This window comes from Anomaloglossus baeobatrachus, chromosome 3 (assembly GCF_048569485.1).
Source record: "Anomaloglossus baeobatrachus isolate aAnoBae1 chromosome 3, aAnoBae1.hap1, whole genome shotgun sequence".
Taxonomy (NCBI): domain Eukaryota; kingdom Metazoa; phylum Chordata; class Amphibia; order Anura; family Aromobatidae; genus Anomaloglossus; species Anomaloglossus baeobatrachus.
Window position 1 is genome coordinate 107,195,640 of NC_134355.1, and position 20,321 is coordinate 107,215,960.

At 47.2% G+C, this 20,321-nt stretch overlaps 1 protein-coding gene across 2 annotated transcripts in view; it reads right to left on the bottom strand.

Annotated features, from left to right (window-relative positions):
* VRK2 (VRK serine/threonine kinase 2) overlaps positions 1-20,321 on the bottom strand; it is a 148,222-nt gene that overhangs the window by 14,551 nt on the left and 113,350 nt on the right. For both annotated transcript variants that reach the window (XM_075339369.1, XM_075339368.1), the window contains exon 11: positions 18,086-18,267. In XM_075339369.1, the coding sequence (XP_075195484.1) occupies positions 18,086-18,267 (182 nt within the window). The remainder of the gene's footprint in view (positions 1-18,085; positions 18,268-20,321) is intronic.

Here is a 20,321-nt window from a genome sequence, read left to right on the forward strand (position 1 = left end):
TAATTATTAATTTTTTGGGGGGCTAAATACAAGGCTAGGCACCCTTTAGTGCCACATGAAAGGTACTAAAGGGCGCCAGAATATGCAGGGGGTGGGAAGTTATATTTGTTTGACATTATCCATTCATCCATTGTAGCATTTTAGGCTGTGTGCCCACGATCGGGGTTTGCAGCGTTTTGGGCGCAGTATTTTCCCTGCATCCATAACGCTGCGTTGTGCAGTAGAAGCACAGTGGAAGGATTTTTAGAAATCCCGTGCCCACTGTGCTTCTCTTCTCCGTAGCATACACTGACCTGTGGTGCATCTTCCCGAGCCTCAGCATGTCAATTTATGCTGCGGAAACAAGAGTGTTCCCTGCAGGTAGCATAGAGCTCCACAGCAGCCTGAACCCAGATTGTGGGCATGGGCAGCTGCGTTCTCCCGTGGACAACACTCACAACTCTGCAGGAAGGCTGACACTGTGTACTAGATGCCGTGTCGCTGGATCATGGCCACATAGCGTAAAAGTGAGAAATTTGTTGCTACAGCAAGTACCTGTGGATTCAAAATGCTTACTATACTCCTGAATAAAATCCAGTTTCCAAAATGGGGTCACTTGTGGGGGGTTTCTGCTGTATAGGTACCCAAGAGGCCCTGCTAATGTGACATGGTGCCCGCAATTTATTTCAACTTTTCCAGAATTCAAATGGTGCTCCTTCCCTTCAAAGCCCTCCCATTTATCCAAACAGAGGTTTTTGGCCACATGTGGGGTATCCCTGTGCTCATAAGACATTGGATAACAACCTGTTGGGTCCACGGTTTGTTGTTGCCTCTTGAAAAAGTAAGAAATATGATGCTAAAGCAACATTTTTGTGAAAAGAATTAAAATTTTCAATATGGCAACCTAAGCTTATCAAATTCTGTGAAGTACTCTTGGATTCAAACTGCTCACTATACACTTAGATAAAAGCCTTGAGGTGTCTTGTTTCCAGAATGGGGTCACTTGTGGGGGACCTCCACTGTTTAGGCACCTTAGGGGCTTTCCAAATGCAACATAGCATCCGCTAATGATTTCAGCCAATTGTGCAGTCAAATGGCGCTCCTTCCCTTCCGAGCCCTGCTGTGCACCCAAACAGTTGATTTTCATCACACATAAGGTATCAGCATACTCAGGAGAAATATCACATGCTTAAAAAAAAACCACATATATTCAAGCAAGTTGTGATATTTTAATCTTAACATTAAAAGGTTAAGTTTTGTCAGTAGGTTCAATTTTGCTTTATTTATTATTATTAATATCAGTAAGCTGGGCCTGGGATATAGTTCTTGGATCTAAAGTTGTATGTCAATAAAATATATTTTATGTTCTAAATAGCTTGATTGTTGTATCACAATAATGATCAAAAGCCTGATGTTACCATTTTACCACAGTACATTTATTACCTAAACATGAGCCATGTATGAGGGAGTCGGAGTCAGGAAAATTGAGGAGTCTGAGTTGGAGATTTGGCTTTCCGACTCTACAGCCCTCATACAGATTACAGCCAGGCATCTCTATGAGCTCAGTTGCATTATATAATAAGTCCTGATTCATATATATATATATATATATATATATATATATATATATATATATATATATATATATATATATATATACTGTATACAGTATATATATATATATATATATATATATATATATATATATATATATACTGTATACAGAGCACCAAACACAATGGTGAATCAGGACTTATTATATAATGCAACTGAGTTCATATATAACTCCAGTTAACAATTTAGCAATCACAGTGAGGGTATAATCAGAATGGTGTCACCAGTCATTTTGATCCAGGAGTATATGGAATCAGTTCATCGGACCAGCTCTAAGCACTCAAACAGTCAGATGGTCTGTCATGGAGAGATCCTGACACCCTTATGTTGCCCTATATTGCACTGACCTTGGCATCCTAAAAAGACTCCCATCCTGACAAGGGGAGTCCACAACTAACACCTACACATAAGTGTCCCTGCGCTGTCCAACAAAAAGGGTCCCCCAACACATTTCCTCTCTGTAAGAGAATCATCAGGGGAATGACACGGCCTATACACTGACCCAGTCTGCTTTGGGATGGTGTAGAGGCCGCGTGAACAAAAACGTACTGAATAACATTTGTGCAGCAGAGATTCATTTCAACTGAAAGCCTAGATCCTTTGGTCAGGAATTGAGCAGACATATATAGGACATTTCATAACTTTCCAAAAACATCCAGCACATACTGCATTGAATTATGGTACCCAATTTATTATATAATTTATATATAATTTATTAGTTGGAGTTGGTATAAAATGGACCAGATATCAATGCATTTCAAATGCTTAAAACAAAGCGTAAGGCAGAAAGACCCACAAGCAAGCAATAACTGAAGTCAGCTGAAGTAAAGACCTGGCAAAGCATCACAAAGGAGGAAACCCAGTGTCTGACGACATCCTTGGCTTCCAGGGTTCAGGTAGTCCACTAGGTCACAGTCTACTGCTGTAGTCTAGCACCGATGGCCAAATATGCTTCATGCACACAAGGTGAGCCGATCACTGGAGCACACAGTTAGCTCCCGATCCAAGTATTTACTCAGAGTTATATTGTTACTCTCTTATTCCACTGGGAAATTAATGTATAGCTAGGGCAACACTTCTCACTGTCAAGATGTGAGCCTACAAATGACTGTCCGAACTGATTGAAGGGTGCACCTGACCATATAAAAGAATTGTTTAAAAGAACAGAGTCCTCAGTGGTTGATACCTTTTAATGGCTAACTGAAAAGATGGAAATAATTGCAAGCTTTCGAGACTACTCAGGTCTCTTCATCAGGCATGGTATAACACAAAATCTGAACAGTCACATATTTATACACAACAGGACTTAGAATAGTGCAGTAAAAAAAAAAAAAAAAAAAAAGAACAAGTTATATGAAACAGAATGCCTGATGAAGAGACCTGAGTAGTCTCGAAAGTTTGCAATTATTACCATCTTTTCAGTTAGCCATTAAAAGGTATCAACCACTGAGGACTCTCTGTTCTTTTAAACAATTCTTTTATCTCTACTGGCTAACACGGTACAAAGATATATTTTACTTGTACCTGACCATATAGACACTCACTGATTGACAAGGAGAATGGTGACACCCAGTTGCCAATTTATATACACTGCTCAAAAAATTAAAGGGAACACTTAACGAACCGAATATAACTCCAAGTTAATCAAGCTTCTGTGAAATCAAACTGTACACTTAGGAAGCAACACTGATTGACAATCAATTTCACATGCTGTTGTGTAAATGGAATAGACATGGAAATTATTGGCAATTATCAAGACACATTCAAAGGAGTGTTTCTGCAGGTGGGGAGCACAGACCACATCTCAGTACAATGCTTTCTGGCTGATGTTTTGGTCACTTTTGAATGTTGGTTGTGCTCTCACACTCGTGGTAGCATGAGACGGACTCTACAATCCACACAAGTGGCATAGGTAGTGCAGCTCATCCAGGATGGCATATCAATGCGAGCTGTGGCAAGAAGGTTTGCGTAGTGTCCAGAGGATGGAGGTGCTACCAGGAGACAGGCCAGTACACCAGGAGATGTGGAGGGGGGCTGCAGGGGGGCAACAACCCAGAAGCAGGATCGCTACCACCGCCTTTGTGTAACGAGGAACAGGAGGAGCACTGCCAGAGCCCTGCAAAATTACCTCCAGCAGGCCAAAAATGTGCATGTGTCTGTTAGAAACGGTTAGAAACTGACTCCATGAGGCTGGCATGAGGGCCCGACATCCACAGATGAAGGTTGTGCTCACTGCCCAACACCGTGCAGGACGCTTGGCATTTGCCACAGAACACCAGGATTTGGAAATTCGCTACTGGCACCTTGTGCTCTTCACAGATGAAAGCAGGGTCATACTGAGCACATGTGACAGACGTGACAGAGTCTGGAGACGCCGTGGCGACCGATCTGCTACCTGCAACATCCTTCATGACCGGTTTGGCAGTGGGTCAGTAATGATGTGGGGTGACATTTCTTTGGAGGGCCGCACAGCCCTCCATGTGCTCGCCAGAGGTAGCCTGACTGACATTAGGTACTGAGATGAGATCCTCAGACCCCTTGTGAGACCATATGCTGTGCTGTTCGCCCTTCGTTCCTCCTAATGCAGGACAATGCCAGACCTCATGTGGCTGTAGTGTGTCAGCAGTTCCTGTGTGGCGCCCTGGACAAGCCAGGGGCCACAGAGAACAACACCCACAACACCCCACACTCCCGGTCAGGCACACCGAAGTCAGACACAAAACCCTTGTTGCCTTCCTCCAGGGTCTGGTGTTCACACCAGGTGGTGGGCCAGGCGGTTGGTCCCGCCCACCAAGGAGTTCACAGTCCTGGAGGCGGGAAAAGTAAACAGTTTAGTCTTGGAGGTGAAAGTGAGAGGAAGGAAAGTGGTAGTGGAGCAACTAACTGACAGCGTCCGGGTGTGTGGCCCGGGCGGTACAGCAAGGTTGGCAGACGGTGGTGACAGTCTGCAGGAGTGGCCTATCGGAGTCTACCGTAAGGACCGTGGACGGACGGTGGCCAGGCAGTACCGGACCGGTACGCGAAGAGAAGTCAGCACCATCTGGCAGGGGCTTACAGACCCCGGCAAGGCTAGGAGTCGCCGTGCATTTGCCGAATTCGTTAGTGAAGGGAACCTCCTGGTTTTCCCAACAGCCAAGTCCCGACAGAAGGCAACAGTCCAACCAAAAGAGGGAGACACCGCCACCGCCAAGGCAACCATTTCCCAGGGCCAGAGCCTGCGGGCAAAAGGGGCTCCTCCAGCCCATATCCAAGCTGGGGAGCGGGTTACCGGTGGGAACCCATTGGAACCATCTACCGTACATAGGTGCAGTCACCATCAACCTGCCGGGAGAAACAACACCGCAGCCGTCTGTGGGACCCGTCCATCCAGCCGTGTGTTTTACCGAGAACTGTGTCTTCATCATTGGCTGAGTGAGTACCACCGTGCCGTGCGGCACAGCGCTGCCCCCGCGACCCTGCACCTCACCAGGCCCCGTAACCCGCCTGCCATCCATCCCTACCCCCATCACCGGGCCCCGGGACAACCAACCCCCTACCCACAGAGGGGAGAACTAACAACAAAGCTGCTCCCTGTCACGGCTCCCGGGATACCCGTCCAGAGCAGCGGTGGTGTCACCAATATCACCACAACCGTGGGTGGCGTCACGGACAATAACCAAATCCCCACAATCAAAATCCCCCTTTTCACTCACGGGCGAGGAACGCTGCTCTAGTCCCCGGGATCCGGCCCACCGCTCGAGCCACCACCGAGCAGTGGCAGCCGCAGCAGCAGAAGCGGCCGGACCCGAGCAGTGGGAGAGCGCAGCGTCCCCTCCTCCGCCCGCGACACCTGCAAGATGAAGGCATTGAAGATATGGACTAGTCCGCCCATTCCCCAGGCCTGAATCCGATTCAGCACATCAGGGACATCATGTCTCGCTCCAAACAACATCATCACATTGCACCACAGACTGTCCAGGAGTTGGTGGATGTTTTGGTCTAGCTCTGGGATGAGATCCCTCAGGATACCATCTGCAACTTCATCAGAAGCATGCCCAGATGTTGTAGGGAGGTCATACAAGCACGTGGAGGCCACACCCAATACTGAGCCTCATTTTGACTTGTTTCCACTTTCATTTTGTGTGTGTCTTCAAATCCAAGCCTCCATTGGTTAAAACATTTGATTTCCAATGATAATTTTTGTGTGATTTTGTTCTCAGCACATTCAACTTTGTACAGAACAAAGTATTCAATGAGAATATTTAATTCATTCACATTTAGGATGTGTTATTTGAGTGTTCCCTTTAATTTTTTGAGCAGTGTATTTCCCTGGATTCTGTAGAGTAATAACACACAGTTTTACACAACTGCACTAGCTCTGTTAATTCACAGGCAATACAAAAGTTTGTTAAAACAGGCATCCGGAGAGGACGTCCCCGTTAATGGGTTTGCACAGCCACTCTTTTTCCATATTTGACAAGTTATGTGCCCGTGACCCATTTCTTGGGTGTCAAACGGTTTCTTTGGCAAGTGTCCTGTCCTGCGTAAATCAGCGTCTCCCCATTCACAGTGTCAACTCAAGAAAACAGAGGGGAGCCACTAAACTTCAGGCTGTGAAACTTTTCCTACTCAAGACAACCCACTACTTGAATTATTTTAAAACAAAGGTTTTAAAATTTTTATATATATATATACATACACACACACACACACACACACACATTATACACATACATCCAATATATATATATATATATATATATATATATATATATATATATATACATATATACACACACATACATACATACATACATACATACATACATATATATATATATATATATATATATATATATATGTACATATATTATATATATAAATAAATAATTAAATAAATATTCAATGACCTCACTGCTTCACCACCACCATGCGGAGCTGCCGCCCAACCTACACCCCATCTGCTGTCTCCTCCCCAAAATCCTATAGAATGTAGGTCCTCTTCCCTCTGTACTAGTCTGTCTATTGAAACTTGTATATGTATTCTGTATGTAACCCCCTTCTCATGTACAGCACCATGGAATCAATGGTGCTCTATAAATAAATAATAATAAAAAAAAAAAAATCTATGTAGATTTACACAAAAAAAATATAAAAAACGAAATAATTTGTACCATATTAGTAGTGCTTTCTGACGCAGAAAACAACATACTAATTGAGGTGAACTTTTAGACTCCCTGTAAAAATATAATACACAACATTATACTGTGGACAATGGGGAATAAAAAAGGAAAAAAAAATCTCAAGTATAATTTGTCCACCAAAATGTTTAATGATATTGGCAGGGTTCAATCTTCTGTCTTACAAGTCCTGGACTTTAAGTCTCTCGCTACAATAAGATGTAATTGTATCATAAGAGAGAGGTGACAATCGGGAGATCATGCAAAAATTACATATTCTCAATGGTAGCTAATTAGCCATGCAAAACCTCCTCAAACAGATATTCATTTCTATTAGGAATGATTACTATGCAAGCCTACAGATGTCAATACCACAGTCATTCAGATTCTTCTTCCCCTACTAATTGAAGGTTGTAAAGCTCCAGTGCCAAGGTTTCCTTCCAAAGAGCTAATTTATGACTAGAAGGATATTTTATGTCTTCAGTCGGAGCAGCTTAAAACACAGCAAATCAGAACCATCTGTGTACTGATGCTTGAATCACCGTTTATCTATCAGACCATCATTCTTGTTGGTTTGCACCCTGCATTTTTGGCTGCCGTGAACGTCCCCGTGGCCAAATTTCATAAGATGTATTAAAAATGTAAAGCATCTTGACCCTTCCACATTGCAAGTGCACAGGATAGAAATTGTCTTCTTTCTGCACAAGACATGTCTGTAAAAGGTCACTGGCTGATGCTTTTAATTACGCTAAGCAGCAAGGACAAAAAAAAAATCAAGACTTTGCCGTCTTCGCTCGAAATGCTGAAAGTAACCAGGTAGTAATTCACATTAAATAGCAAATGTTTGCATTCAGGTAGCACTTGGTTTCACCTAAAGATATAAAGCACAGTCTGAGGATCGGTAAATATTAACAATGATCATATTGAAGATTAAAAGTACTATTCAACAATTGGCCGATGACCACATCCGAAATATCCCATAGGGGGCTTTTTTATGCTAAAGGCTTTCTGCATGGAAAGATAAAGTTGCCATTACTCGCCCCATGCCACCAACTGGGTCTACTCTGCTGCCGGCACTCTATGGCGATATAACTGCAGTGGTGACATCACAACGAAGATACCGCTGAGCCCGGTGATTGATGCAGCAGAAACAGGATGTCATCACAGCTGTTATATCAACAAAGATTGGAGGCACCAGTGGACAGCAGATAAGTAATGGTGATTTTGCCATCTTTACATCCAGGAAACCTTAGGGGAAAAAAAAAAATGGAAAATCCTTGTGTTTTGACAATAGTCTCCCTCTATCTGGCCCTCAATTTTGCTTTACAACTTTCCTGATGCAAAAATAGGAAGTTATTTTGAAGCTCAAAAGTCGGCAGAGCGACTAATCTCAGTGATCGGCTGCAGTGGTGATATATGCTATGGATGTGACGTCACTGCCGCAGCAATAGTACCTATAGTATTTATTACTTTACATTTACAAAGCCGTTTGTGGGCCACTTTTCTTGGAGTGGAAAAGCATTTCAGAAAAAGAGAATTTTGTTTACTTACCGTAAATTCTTTTTCTTATAGTTCCGACATGGGAGACCCAGACCATGGGTGTATAGCTTCTGCCTCCGGAGGACACACAAAGTACTACACTCAAACGTGTAGCTCCTCCCTCCGGGCTATATACACCCCCTGGATGACAATCTAACCAGTTCAGTGCAAAAGCTGAAGGAGGACATCCACCCATAAGTAGAGATAGAGTAAAACTCGGAAAAACCAGAACCTCTGTCTACAACAACAGCCGGTGAAACACACGGAACAAGAACTGCCAACAGGCAACAGGGAGGGTGCTGGGTCTCCCATGTCGGAACTATAAAAAAAAGAATTTACGGTAAGTAAACAAAATTCTCTTTTTCTTCATCGTTCCTTATGGGAGACACAGACCATGGGACGTCTCAAAGCAGTCCATGGGTGGGAAATAAACAAAACTGAGAAGTAGGCAAAACCTAACTTCACAAGGGGGCGACAGCTGCCTGAAGGATGCGTCTGCCCAAGCTCGCATCTGCCGAAGCATGAGCATGCACTTGGTAGTGCTTCGAAAAGGTGTGCAGACTAGAATAAGTGGCAGCCTGACAAACCTGCTGAGCCGTAGCCTGGTGCCTGAAAGCCCAGGAGGCACCGACAGCTCTGGTCGAGTGCGCCTTAATCCCTGGCGGTGGGGGCACCTGAGAACACTGGTAGGCATCGGAGATGGCCGACCTAATCCAACGAGCTAGGGTCGGTTTAGAAGCCGAGAGACCCTTGCGCTGACCCGTGGTTAGCACAAAAAGTGAGGTGCACCGCCTAAAAGCGGCGGTGCGTGACACATAGATTCGGAGCGCGCGCACCAAATCCAAGGTATGCAACGCCTTCTCAAAGCGATGCACAGGGGCCGGACAAAGGGAAGGCAATGAAATGTCCTGGTTAAGGTGGAAAGGAGATACCACCTTAGGGAGAAAATCCGGAGTCGGACGGAGAACCACCTTGTCTTGGTGAAAAACCAAAAAAGGTGACTCCGAAGAGAGCGCAGCCAAATCCGAGACTCTCCTGAGAGAAGTTATGGCTACTAGAAAAAACACTTTCTGTGAAAGTCTAAACAAAGGAACCTCCCTAAGAGGCTCAAAGGGGGGTTTCTGTAAGGCCGTGAGGACCAGATTAAGATCCCAAGGATCCAAAGGCCGCCGGTAAGGAGGAATGATGTGAGATGCGCCCTGCATGAAGGTGCGCACCTGAGCCAGTCGGGCGATACGCCGCTGGAATAATACCGACAGAGCCGACACCTGTCCCTTGAGGGAATTGAGGGACAGTCCTAGCTGCAGACCGGACTGTAGAAAGGACAGGATGGTCGGCAAGGAGAACGGCCAAGGAGCATGGCCGGAAGAGCGACACCAGGACAGGAAAATCTTCCAAGTCCTGTGGTAAATCTTGGCCGAGGAAGACTTCCAAGCCTGAGTCATAGTGGAGATGACCTCAGAAGGAATGCCTGAAGCCGTCAGGATCCAGGACTCAAGAGCCACGCTGTCAATCTGAGAGCCGCAGAATTCTGGCGGAAGAACGGACCTTGAGAGATTAGGTCTGGGCGGTCCGGGAGATGCCACGGCATTTCTACGGTCAGACGGAGCAGATCTGGGTACCAAGCTCGCCTGGGCCAGTCCGGAGCAATGATTATGACCCGACGGCCCTCCATTCTGATCTTGCGCAGAACCCTGGGCAAGAGAGCTAGAGGGGGAAACACATAGGCCAGACGGAACTGGGACCAATCTTGAACCAGCGCGTCCGCTGCGAAGGCCTGAGGATCGTGGGAGCGAGCCACGTAAACTGGAACCTTGTTGTTGTGCCGGGATGCCATTAGATCCACTTCCGGAGTGCCCCACTTGCGGCAGATTGACCTGAACACTGCCGGATGAAGGGCCCACTCGCCGCTGTCCACGGTTTGACGGCTGAGATAATCGGCCTCCCAGTTTTCTACGCCTGGGATGTGGACCGCGGATATGGTGGACTTGGAGTCCTCCGTCCACTGAAGGATTCGTTGAACTTCCAACATTGCCAGGCGGCTGCGAGTCCCGCCCTGGTGATTGATGTAGGCAACCGCTGTCGCGTTGTCCGACTGGACTCGAATGTGCTTGCCCGCCAACAGGTGGTGAAAGGCTACGAGAGCTAGAAGAACAGCCCTGATTTCCAGCACATTGATCGAGAGGGCTGATTCGGACGGAGTCCAAGTGCCCTGTGCTCGGTGGTGGAGAAATACTGCCCCCCAGCCGGAGAGGCTGGCATCCGTGGTGAGGATCACCCAGGACGGAGTCAGGAAGGAGCGTCCCTGTGACAGAGAGAGGGGCCGAAGCCACCACTGAAGAGAGCTCCTGGTCTGTGGCGACAGAGCCACTAGCCTGTGCAAGGAAGAGGTCCGCTTGTCCCAACAGCAGAGAATGTCCAGCTGCAGAGGACGCAGATGGAACTGGGCAAAGGGAACCGCTTCCATTGACGCCACCATCTGACCCAGCACCTGCATGAGGTGCCTGATGGAATGACGGCGGGGCTTCAACAGAGAGCGCACCGCCAGATGAAGGGACTGCTGTTTGACTAAGGGCAGCTTCACAAGTGCCGGCAGAGTCTCGAATTGCATCCCTAGGTACGTAAGTTCCTGGGTCGGGGTCAGAGTGGACTTGGGCAGATTGACAAGCCACCCGAATTGAACAAGCGTGGCAAGAGTGAGCGAAACACTCCGCTGGCAGTCTGCACTGGATGAGGCCTTGACTAGAAGGTCGTCCAGGTAGGGGATTACTGCCAACCCCTGGAGATGCAGGACCGCAACCACTGCTGCCATGACCTTGGTGAATACCCGAGGGGCTGTGGCTAACCCGAAGGGGAGAGCCACGAATTGGAAATGTTCCTCTCCGATTGCAAAGCGTAGCCAACGCTGGTGTGAAACCGCAATAGGCACATGCAGATAGGCATCTCTGATGTCGATGGATGCTAGAAAATCTCCTTGGGTCATTGAGGCAATGACCGATCTCAGAGATTCCATGCGAAAGCGCCGTACCTGAACATGCTTGTTGAGAAGCTTGAGATCCAGGATGGGCCGGAAGGAACCGTCCTTCTTGGGGACTAGGAAGAGGTTTGAGTAGAAACCTCTGAACCGTTCCCGGGCGGGAACCGGAACAATTACTCCATTGGCCTGCAAGGATGCCACGGCCTGAGAGAAGGCGGCGGCCTTGGAGCAGGGGGGAGTGGACAGAAAAAATCTGTTTGGCGGGCTGGAAGAAAATTCTATCCTGTAGCCGTGGGAGATGAGATCCCGCACCCACTGATCGGAGACGTGTTGAAACCACACGTCGCCAAAGTGGGAGAGCCTGCCACCGACCAAGGACGTTGCTGGCGCAGCCAGATAGTCAAGAGGAGGCTGCCTTAGTGGCAGCGGCTCCTCCGTTCTTCTGAGGACGCGGTTTCGCACGCCAGTTGGGTTTACGATCCTTGGCTGAGGTAGTGGACGAAGCTGAGGGCTTAGAGGATGACCAGTTAGAGGAACGAAAGGAACGAAACCTCGACTGGTTCCTGCCCTGGACAGGTTTCCTGGTTTTAGTTTGTGGCAAGGAAGTACTCTTCCCGCCAGTAGCTTCCTTAATAATTTCATCCAGTTGTTCACCGAACAGCCGGGACCCAGCAAAGGGGAGCCCAGCAAGGAACTTCTTAGAAGAAGCGTCTGCTTTCCACTCTCGAAGCCACAAGATCCTGCGGATCGCGAGAGAATTAGCGGAAGCCACCGCCGTGCGGTGAGAAGCCTCCAGAATGGCAGACATGGCGTAGGATGAAAAAGCCGAAGCCTGGGAGGTTAAGGCAACCATCTCGGGTATAGAGTCCCTGGCGAGGGAATGTATCTCCGCCAGAGAGGCAGAGACTGCCTTAAGAGCCCACACTGCTGCAAAAGACGGGGAGAACGAGGCTACTGCCGCCTCATATACAGATTTGGCCAGAAGGTCAACCTGGCGGTCAGTGGGATCCTTAAGAGAGGTGCCATCGGCCACAGATACAACTGTCCGGGCTGAGATTCTCGACACCGGAGGGTCAACCTTTGGGGACTGAGCCCACTCCTTAACCACCTCTGGTGGAAAGGGAAAACGGTCATCAGAACTACGCTTTGGAAAGCGTTTGTCAGGACAGGCCCTGGGCTTGGTAACAGTGGCCTGAAAACTGGAGTGGTTAAAAAACGTACTCCTAGCTCTCTTAGGAGAGGTAAACTGGTGTATTTCTACCAGAGAGGCTTGTTCCTCTGACACTGGTGGATTGAGGTTCAGTACGGAGTTAATGGATGCAATCAAGTCACTAACATCCGCATCACCCTCAGATAAGTCAATGGGGTACATAGAGGTAGCGTCTGAGCCCACAGTAAAGGTATCCTCCTCGCCTTGCACCTCAGCTCGTGAATCAGAGCCGTGGGACGAGGAAGGAGAAGGGTCCCTGCGTCTCCGTTTAGGAGGACGGGGTCCTAAAACCTGCTCTGAGAGCTCTGCAGAGCTCGGAGCAGCAGAGGCACCCTGAGAAGGGGGCTGATGCATGGTCAGCAGAGTCCGGGACAGCTGTCCCATGGAGTCGGCAAAAGACTGGGAAATAGCTCTGGAAAAAGATGCTACCCAAGCCGGGGGTTCAGCCACCGGGGCCGGAGCAGCCGGAGGGACCCCTGAGGAGGCTCCAGGCTGAGGCACCACCATGTTAGAGCAGGCATCACAATGAGGATATGTGCTCGGTTCTTGCAGAATGAGCTGACATGCAGTGCATATAGCGTACAGCTTAGCAGCTTTCTTGCTCCTAGTGACAGACATGCTGCTGAGGTGGAGGCTCTGCAGTAAATAATACACTCCTGTAGAATGACCCCCTGAGAGTGTATAATAAAGCCCACAACCAGAGGTTGTGGCTTACCAGACCGTGTGTGCCCTCCGGATTCCACAGCTCGGACCCCCAGTGAAGCGTCTGCTTTCCAGGATGCAGAGCTGCAGCAGCCAGCGCCGATCAGTGTGAAAACGCTGATAAAATGGCGCTGGAGTGAGGAGGGGGGTGTGGATTAGCCCAGGAGCGGGAAACCGGAGGGCCAAGGAGAGATACAGGGGAGGGAAACATCTCCTCAGAGAGGAGTGTCCTCCCCTCTGCTGAACGGCCGGTGGGCGGCGCCACACTGTTCCCCTGCATGAATCATGCAGGGGAAGCTGAAAACGAAACTAGGCCGCAACTGAAGCCGGGGCCTAGATTTTTACATGCGGCCGACGAGCAGGCACCGTCGGCGCGGTTCTCAGGAAAAAACCAGAGAACCGGTCGGAATTCACAGCAAAGTCAAAAGACACACTCTCCCCTTAATAAATGTACCCGGGACCCCTGAAAAAACGTCTCAATACTTAGCTTTGAGACGCAGGGCCAAGTCCCTGGGGGGGGGGTTAAACGCTCCGTCCGACAGGAACATGACAGGGCTGCGGATGGAGACCGGTCTCCTGCAAGGCAGAAAGAACCGTGATGGCTCCCACTTCAAGCCAGAGCCCCAGGGGATGGCGAAGGAGCGCGGCATGTGAAGGCTACAGCCTTGTAAAGTCAACCTTAACAGCACCGCCGACACAGTGGGGTGAGAAGGGACATGCCGGGAGTCCAGACTGGACCCGCTTTTCTTCCATATCTTTGAAATCAAAAATCTTAAAAATTAAAAATCAGAGAATGCATGTGTGTGTGACCTCCTGAACACAAAGCATTGAACTGGTTAGATTGTCATCCAGGGGGTGTATATAGCCCGGAGGGAGGAGCTACACGTTTGAGTGTAGTACTTTGTGTGTCCTCCGGAGGCAGAAGCTATACACCCCATGGTCTGGGTCTCCCATAAGGAACGATGAAGAAAGATGAAGTTTTAAAAAAGGAGTGTAGTGAAGGTCTCTTCAGAAGCATGTTAGCTGAAGATTGACACTTTAGGCCGATGCCATGGCTGCAAGTAAAGGAAGCTTTGTCTCTGCAGAATCAAACTCGCACAGGACCATGAGGCTGGCCGCATCCAGCAATCCGGAAAGCTTCAGGACAAAGCCGGCAAGATGTTTAGGCTACTTTCATACATCCGGTTTTAGCAGTGCGGCTCAATCTGGCTGTGAAACCTATGCAACGGATGCGGCGAAAACACCGCATCCTTTGCATAAGTTTTTACATGCGGCCAGTCCGTTTTTTTCCGGTTGCGGCATGCTACTGAGCATGCGCAGTGGAAGAAACCGCATGTGGCGGCCGGATGCGTTTTTTTCCGCATCGCGCCACATCCGGCGTCCATAGGCATGCATTGAAAAATGCGCCGCAGCGGCCGGATGCGTCGCGATGCGGTTTTTTTGTTGGAGCAACAAACGTTGCAGGCAACGTTCCATCCGGCCGTGGCATCGGCTAAATCTGCCGCATGCGGCAAAAACCGGACCGAACGCAAGCCCATGCGGCACAATACGGCACTAATGTAAGTCTATGCAAAAAAAAACGCAACCGGCGGCAAAAAAAACGGTTGCGGTTTTTCTGCAGAGCGCCGTATTGTGCCGCACAGCAAAAACCGGATGTGTGAAAGTAGCCTTAGCAAACAGCTTTCATGTGTGCAAATCCTTTACCTAGGAGAGATGGCCGGTAATCTTGGCAATGAAAAGTACACTAAAAAAATTAAAAATTGACCCCATTCTAAAGTTGCTAGTGATAACAAGCACATTACAATGTTATAAATAACATGACACAACACCCTTAAAAGCACCACTCCAGCGTTTTTTGGGGTTTTTCTTTCAGCGCTGGAGTGGTGCTTTAGATCTAAGACCCTTACCCCCGATCTTATACGTACCATCCACTGTTATCACCTTTTTTCGGCATTGCTTTGGTTCCGCGGCACCATCTTGCGGCCGTAACATCTGACTGTCCAGAACGAGGCTCTCATAGACTTGTATTGAGATGTGACCTCAGGGGCGAACCATGAAAAACTGGAGCAGCCAGCATACTACCAAAGACCAACTGGAGTGACACTGGAAACAGGTGAATATGATTAAGGCCTCTCACACATCATTCTTTTCCATCAGTGTTTCTTCAGTATTTTGCATCAGTATTTCATCAGTATTTGGATGCCAAAACCAGGAGTGTCTCCAAAACACAGAACAGGTGTCAGTCTTTCAATTAGGCTGGTTTCAGACGTCTGTGTTTTAGGTATGTGTGATATCAGTTTTTAACACTGATGTCACACGTACCCATGTTATATACTTGTACTCACTCGGCCATGTTTGCACACGGACCGTGTGACCCCTCATGACCCCGCACGCACACACAGAGACATGTCAATTTATTCTCCGGCAGCACTGGTGTCACACAGATCGCAAACTGATGTGATCTGTGTGACATCAGTGTGACACGTACCGGAGAAAACAAGTGTCTTTTAAATAAAAAGATAGTCTATATTTACCTCTATCCAGCGATGCTGTCTCCGGCTCTGCTGCCTCCCGCTCCTGACCCCCGCTCATTATACTCACTGAATATTCATTGTACTGAAGCAGGAACAGCGCTGGAGACTTCAGTGCCGGTGACCACATCGCTGGGGACAGGTAAGTATCCAGCAGTGTGTGTGTGTGTGTGTGTGTGTGTTTAGACGTGTGTGTCTGCTATGTGTGTATATGAGCTCAGTGTATGTATGTGTGTGTGTGTGTGTGTGTGTGTGTGTATGTGTGTATGTGTGTATGTGTGTATGTGTGTATGTGTGTATGTGTGTATGTATGTATGTATGTATGTATGTATGTATGTATGTATGTATGTATGTATGTATGTATGTATGTATGTATGTATGTATGTAGAGGACCTGGAAGCCTGATCATCGCGGGGACAACATCAGGGACTCAGAGTTCCCAATAAGCTCTGATGAACCATGAAGTTACCGTCCTGACACCCGCTGTAGCGGGGTGTCATCAGGATGTCATCAGAGTTCAGTGGGAACTCCAATGACCTCCTGGATATCACTGCACACACACTTTTTTTTTCTAGCTGAATACATACCTGTCCCGCGATGCTGTCCTCGGTGGTGCTGTACCCTGCGCTGTCATCACGATGCTCCAGCTTCTCAGTTGAGTGAAAATTCAGCGAATATAATGAGCAGGGGTCAGGAGCGGGAGGCAGCAGAGCCAAAGACAGCATCGCTGGATACAGGTGAATATAGAAAATCTTTTTATTTAAAAGACACGTTTTCTCTGCTACGTGTGACACGTATGCAAACAAGGATGTCACACGTGTGACATACGCGTGACAAACGTATGACCATAACCATGTGTGTGACTTGTACCTGATTAAACACGGATGTCTGAAACCGGCCTAAGGCTATGTGCGCATGTTGCGTAATTTCATGCGTTTACGCTGCATATTGTACTGCAACGTAAACGTACGCGTCCTGTGTCCCCAGCACAATCTATACAGATTGTGCATAATCCATCCGCACGTTGCGTTTGAGAGCGCAGCGATTTGTATGCTGAAATTTTGATCCAAATCGCTGCGCTCAAAAAAGCAACATGTCACTTATTTTGTGTGCTTTGGATGCTGCTCCCACTTTGTCTATGCAGCATCCCGAGCGCATGAAATCGACATCTATTCTGCAGACACACTGAATCCATTACGCAGTGTTTCTGCAGCGATTTGAAGCGCACATGTGCTGCCAAATCGCTGCTGATTTTTCAGCATGGACACTACTCAACGTACGCACATAGCCTTATAGTTCTCCTTTGTAAGTTCCACTTCTGGTTTTGGCATCCAAAGACTGATGAAACACTGATGCAAAATACTGATGTGTGAAAGGGGCCTTAAGGTGAGTAAAAGAAATGGGAAAGAGAACTTAAATTTAAAAGCACCACTCCAGCAGTGAAATAAAAAACAAAAACCGCCTGTATGGTGCTTTCATTCCACTTCATCCATTAAGATTTAAACTTTTAGCCCTAGTTCTTTATTACATCATTGTAACTCTATTGTGTACCCTTCTGCCACAGGTATACTCATCTGTTTTAACGAAAAGCGTACATACAGCACAAGAATGTCACTGGATGTTGATCAGTGGAGTCAAGTGTTGCGCGGTCGACCAATCACTAGTCTAAAAGCCGCTTTACACGCAACGACATCGCTAATGAGAGGTCGTTGGGGTCACAGAATTCATGACGCACATCCGGTCTTGTTAGTGACATCGTTGCATGTGACACGTACGAGCGACCGCTAATGATGCAAAATACTTACCAAATCATTGATTGTTGACACGTCGTCCATTTCCAAAATATCGTTGCTGGTGCTGGACGCAGGTTGTTCGTCGTTCCTGAGGCAGCACACATCGCTACGCGTGACACCCCAGGAACGACGAACAGCACCGTACCTGCGTCCTCCGGCAACGAGGTGGGCGTGACTTTCATGCGGCTGCTCTCCGCCCCTCCGCTTCTATTGGACGCCTGCCGTGTGACGTCGCTGTGACCCCGCACAAACCGCCTCTAGAAAAGAGGCTGTTCGCCGCCCACAGCGACGTCGTTAGGCAGGTAAGTATGTGTGATGGGTGCTAGCGATTTTGTATGCCATGGGCAGCGATTTGCCCGTGACACACAAAACGACGGGGGCGGGTGCTTTCACAAGCTGCGTGTAAAGTAGCCTTTAGGCGCCGCGGTGCTCGGACGCAGCCTCGTATCCCAGCACATCAATGCAAGTACAGTACAAAATGAGGTGCTGCAGATATCTATTGTATAAAATAACATGCACTGAGACGAGCAGACATTCAACCTTCCACATCAGCACTACAGCGCACAAAGATATTTATGTACCTTTTTCCTAGTTCCTGTAGAAGGTTTCTGCATGGATCGTACATCTGAACTAATCAGCGGAGAACTAAGACTTGTTCCCATTGAGTCCAGAGCCTTCAGAAGGATTCTCTTCAGGGCTGCATAATTTGGCTTGTCCGTGTACCTCAATATGGAAACTTCAGCCATGAACTTGGCTAGTTCCTCTGCAGATGCATAAAACAGATTTGAGATTTAGTAGGTGTACGGAAATATAGGACATGAAAAGAAACAGTTGTACATTATAAACCGGGTCACTGCCCTTTACCCTCTCTAAAGAACAGAATAGTTGAAGAAAAATCAGGAAATTTCATTTTTATTTCTGGTTCGAGGTATTGTTATGTTTTTTTAATATATAAAATTTTATTAACTTTATTACTTCAGCTAAGAAACCAAGAAAAACATGCAATTTTTAATAACATTCTGCCTGAAATAGTTTTGATTTGAAGATTGGTATGTGGTTTAAGAAAAAAAAAACATTAAGGAACCGCATAGAATCAAGAGAACATTACAATACAGTGCGTGCTCCTCTCACAATTGGGCCAAATGTGTGCAGGATTGCCACGTTCCCCACGACACCGCAGGCTGCGGAGCACTACAAAACTACATTGAGGGTATGTTCATGTATTGTTTTCTTGCTACAGCAAAACCTGCTCTCTTGGCAGTAAAAGAGCCGCTTCCAAAAAGCAGCTTTTTATTTGTATAAGGCCCCTTTCACACATCCGTTTTTTGCCATCAGTCACAATCCGTCAAATTGTGAAAAAACAGATCCAGCGCTGAATCCGTTTTTTTTCTCATTGACTTGTATTAGCAACAGATGGCTTCACGTTACATCCATCGTACAACGGATCCGTCGTCAAATGTGACGGAGACAATGTCCATAGTAACGTTTTTTGTTTGTGTCGAAAAAAAACAGACAGTGACGGAGCCGTCGCCGTCTGTTGTAATGGAAGCCTATGGGCGCAGGATCCATAGTCATCCGTCAAATGATGGCTCCGTTGACGGATTCCGTTTTTGTTATAACCAAGCATGCTCAGATGTGGTTTAAATTAATTTCTGATCAGAAAAAAAAAAAAAAAAGTCTGTCTCTTTCTCTCTCTCTTGTCGTCCTCTCTCTCTCGCGCGCTTGTCGTCCTCTATTCTCTCCCTCTCGTCTCTCCCTCTCGTCTCTTTCGTCGTCCTCGCTCTAGTCTCTCCCTCTCGTCGTCCTCTCTCTAGTCTCTCCCTCTCGTCATCCTCCCTCTAGACTCTCTCGCTCGTCTCTCGTGTCTCTCGTCCTCTCTCCTCGTCATCCTCTCTCTAGTTTCTCCCTCTCGTCTCTCTCTCTCGCTCTAGTCTCTCGTCTCTCCCTCTCTCGTCCAAAACGGTATCATATAGGTTTTCCATAGGAAATAACCTTTGGCCTTTTCAGTCATCCGTCGCATCAGTTTTTACACAATCTGCAACGGATCCGTCACAAAACGGATTATGACTGATGGCAAAAAACTGATGTGTGAAAGGGGCCTAAGACTCAAACAACAAAACTGCACCCTCTGGTAGACTTTGACTACTGTAAACACTGCGTTTGACGAAAAAATGGTTACAAACGCATCAGTTTTTTGCCGCAATTTTGTCGTGATTTTGTTAATGCGTATTTTAAAGGATAAAAAAAAAAATATGATATGATATGATACTTGACAGATAGCTAGAATAGATAGAAAGAATAGATAGAAAGAACATATAGAATAGAAAGAAAGAACAGCATAGCTCGATAGAGGGACAGCTTGGCCAGCTGTTTTTTTAATTTTTTGATAAAAAAAAAAAAATGAGGGGTCTCCCTCATTTTTCGTATCCAGCACAGGAACAGCTGCAGGCCGCAACCCTCAGCTGTCTGCTGTATCTTGGCTGGTTATTTTAAATATAGGTAATCCCACGCTTTTTTTTTTTTTTTTTTTTAAATGACGTGGAGTCCGCCCTTTTTTCTAAAACCAGCCAAGGAACAGTAAACAACTGGGGGGCTATTATTAGGGTGGGAAGGGTCATCGTTATTTGTCCCTTTCCAGCCTAACAATAGCAGCCCACAGCCGCCCCAGAAGTGGTGCATCCATAAGATGCGCCCATTCTGGCGCTGGGCCCGGCTCTTCCCGTTTTTGTCTTTTATTTCAATTAAAGAATTTTTTGGGACTTCGTATTTATTTACTTTCACTTACAGATTAGTAATGCGGGGTGTCTCAGACGCCTG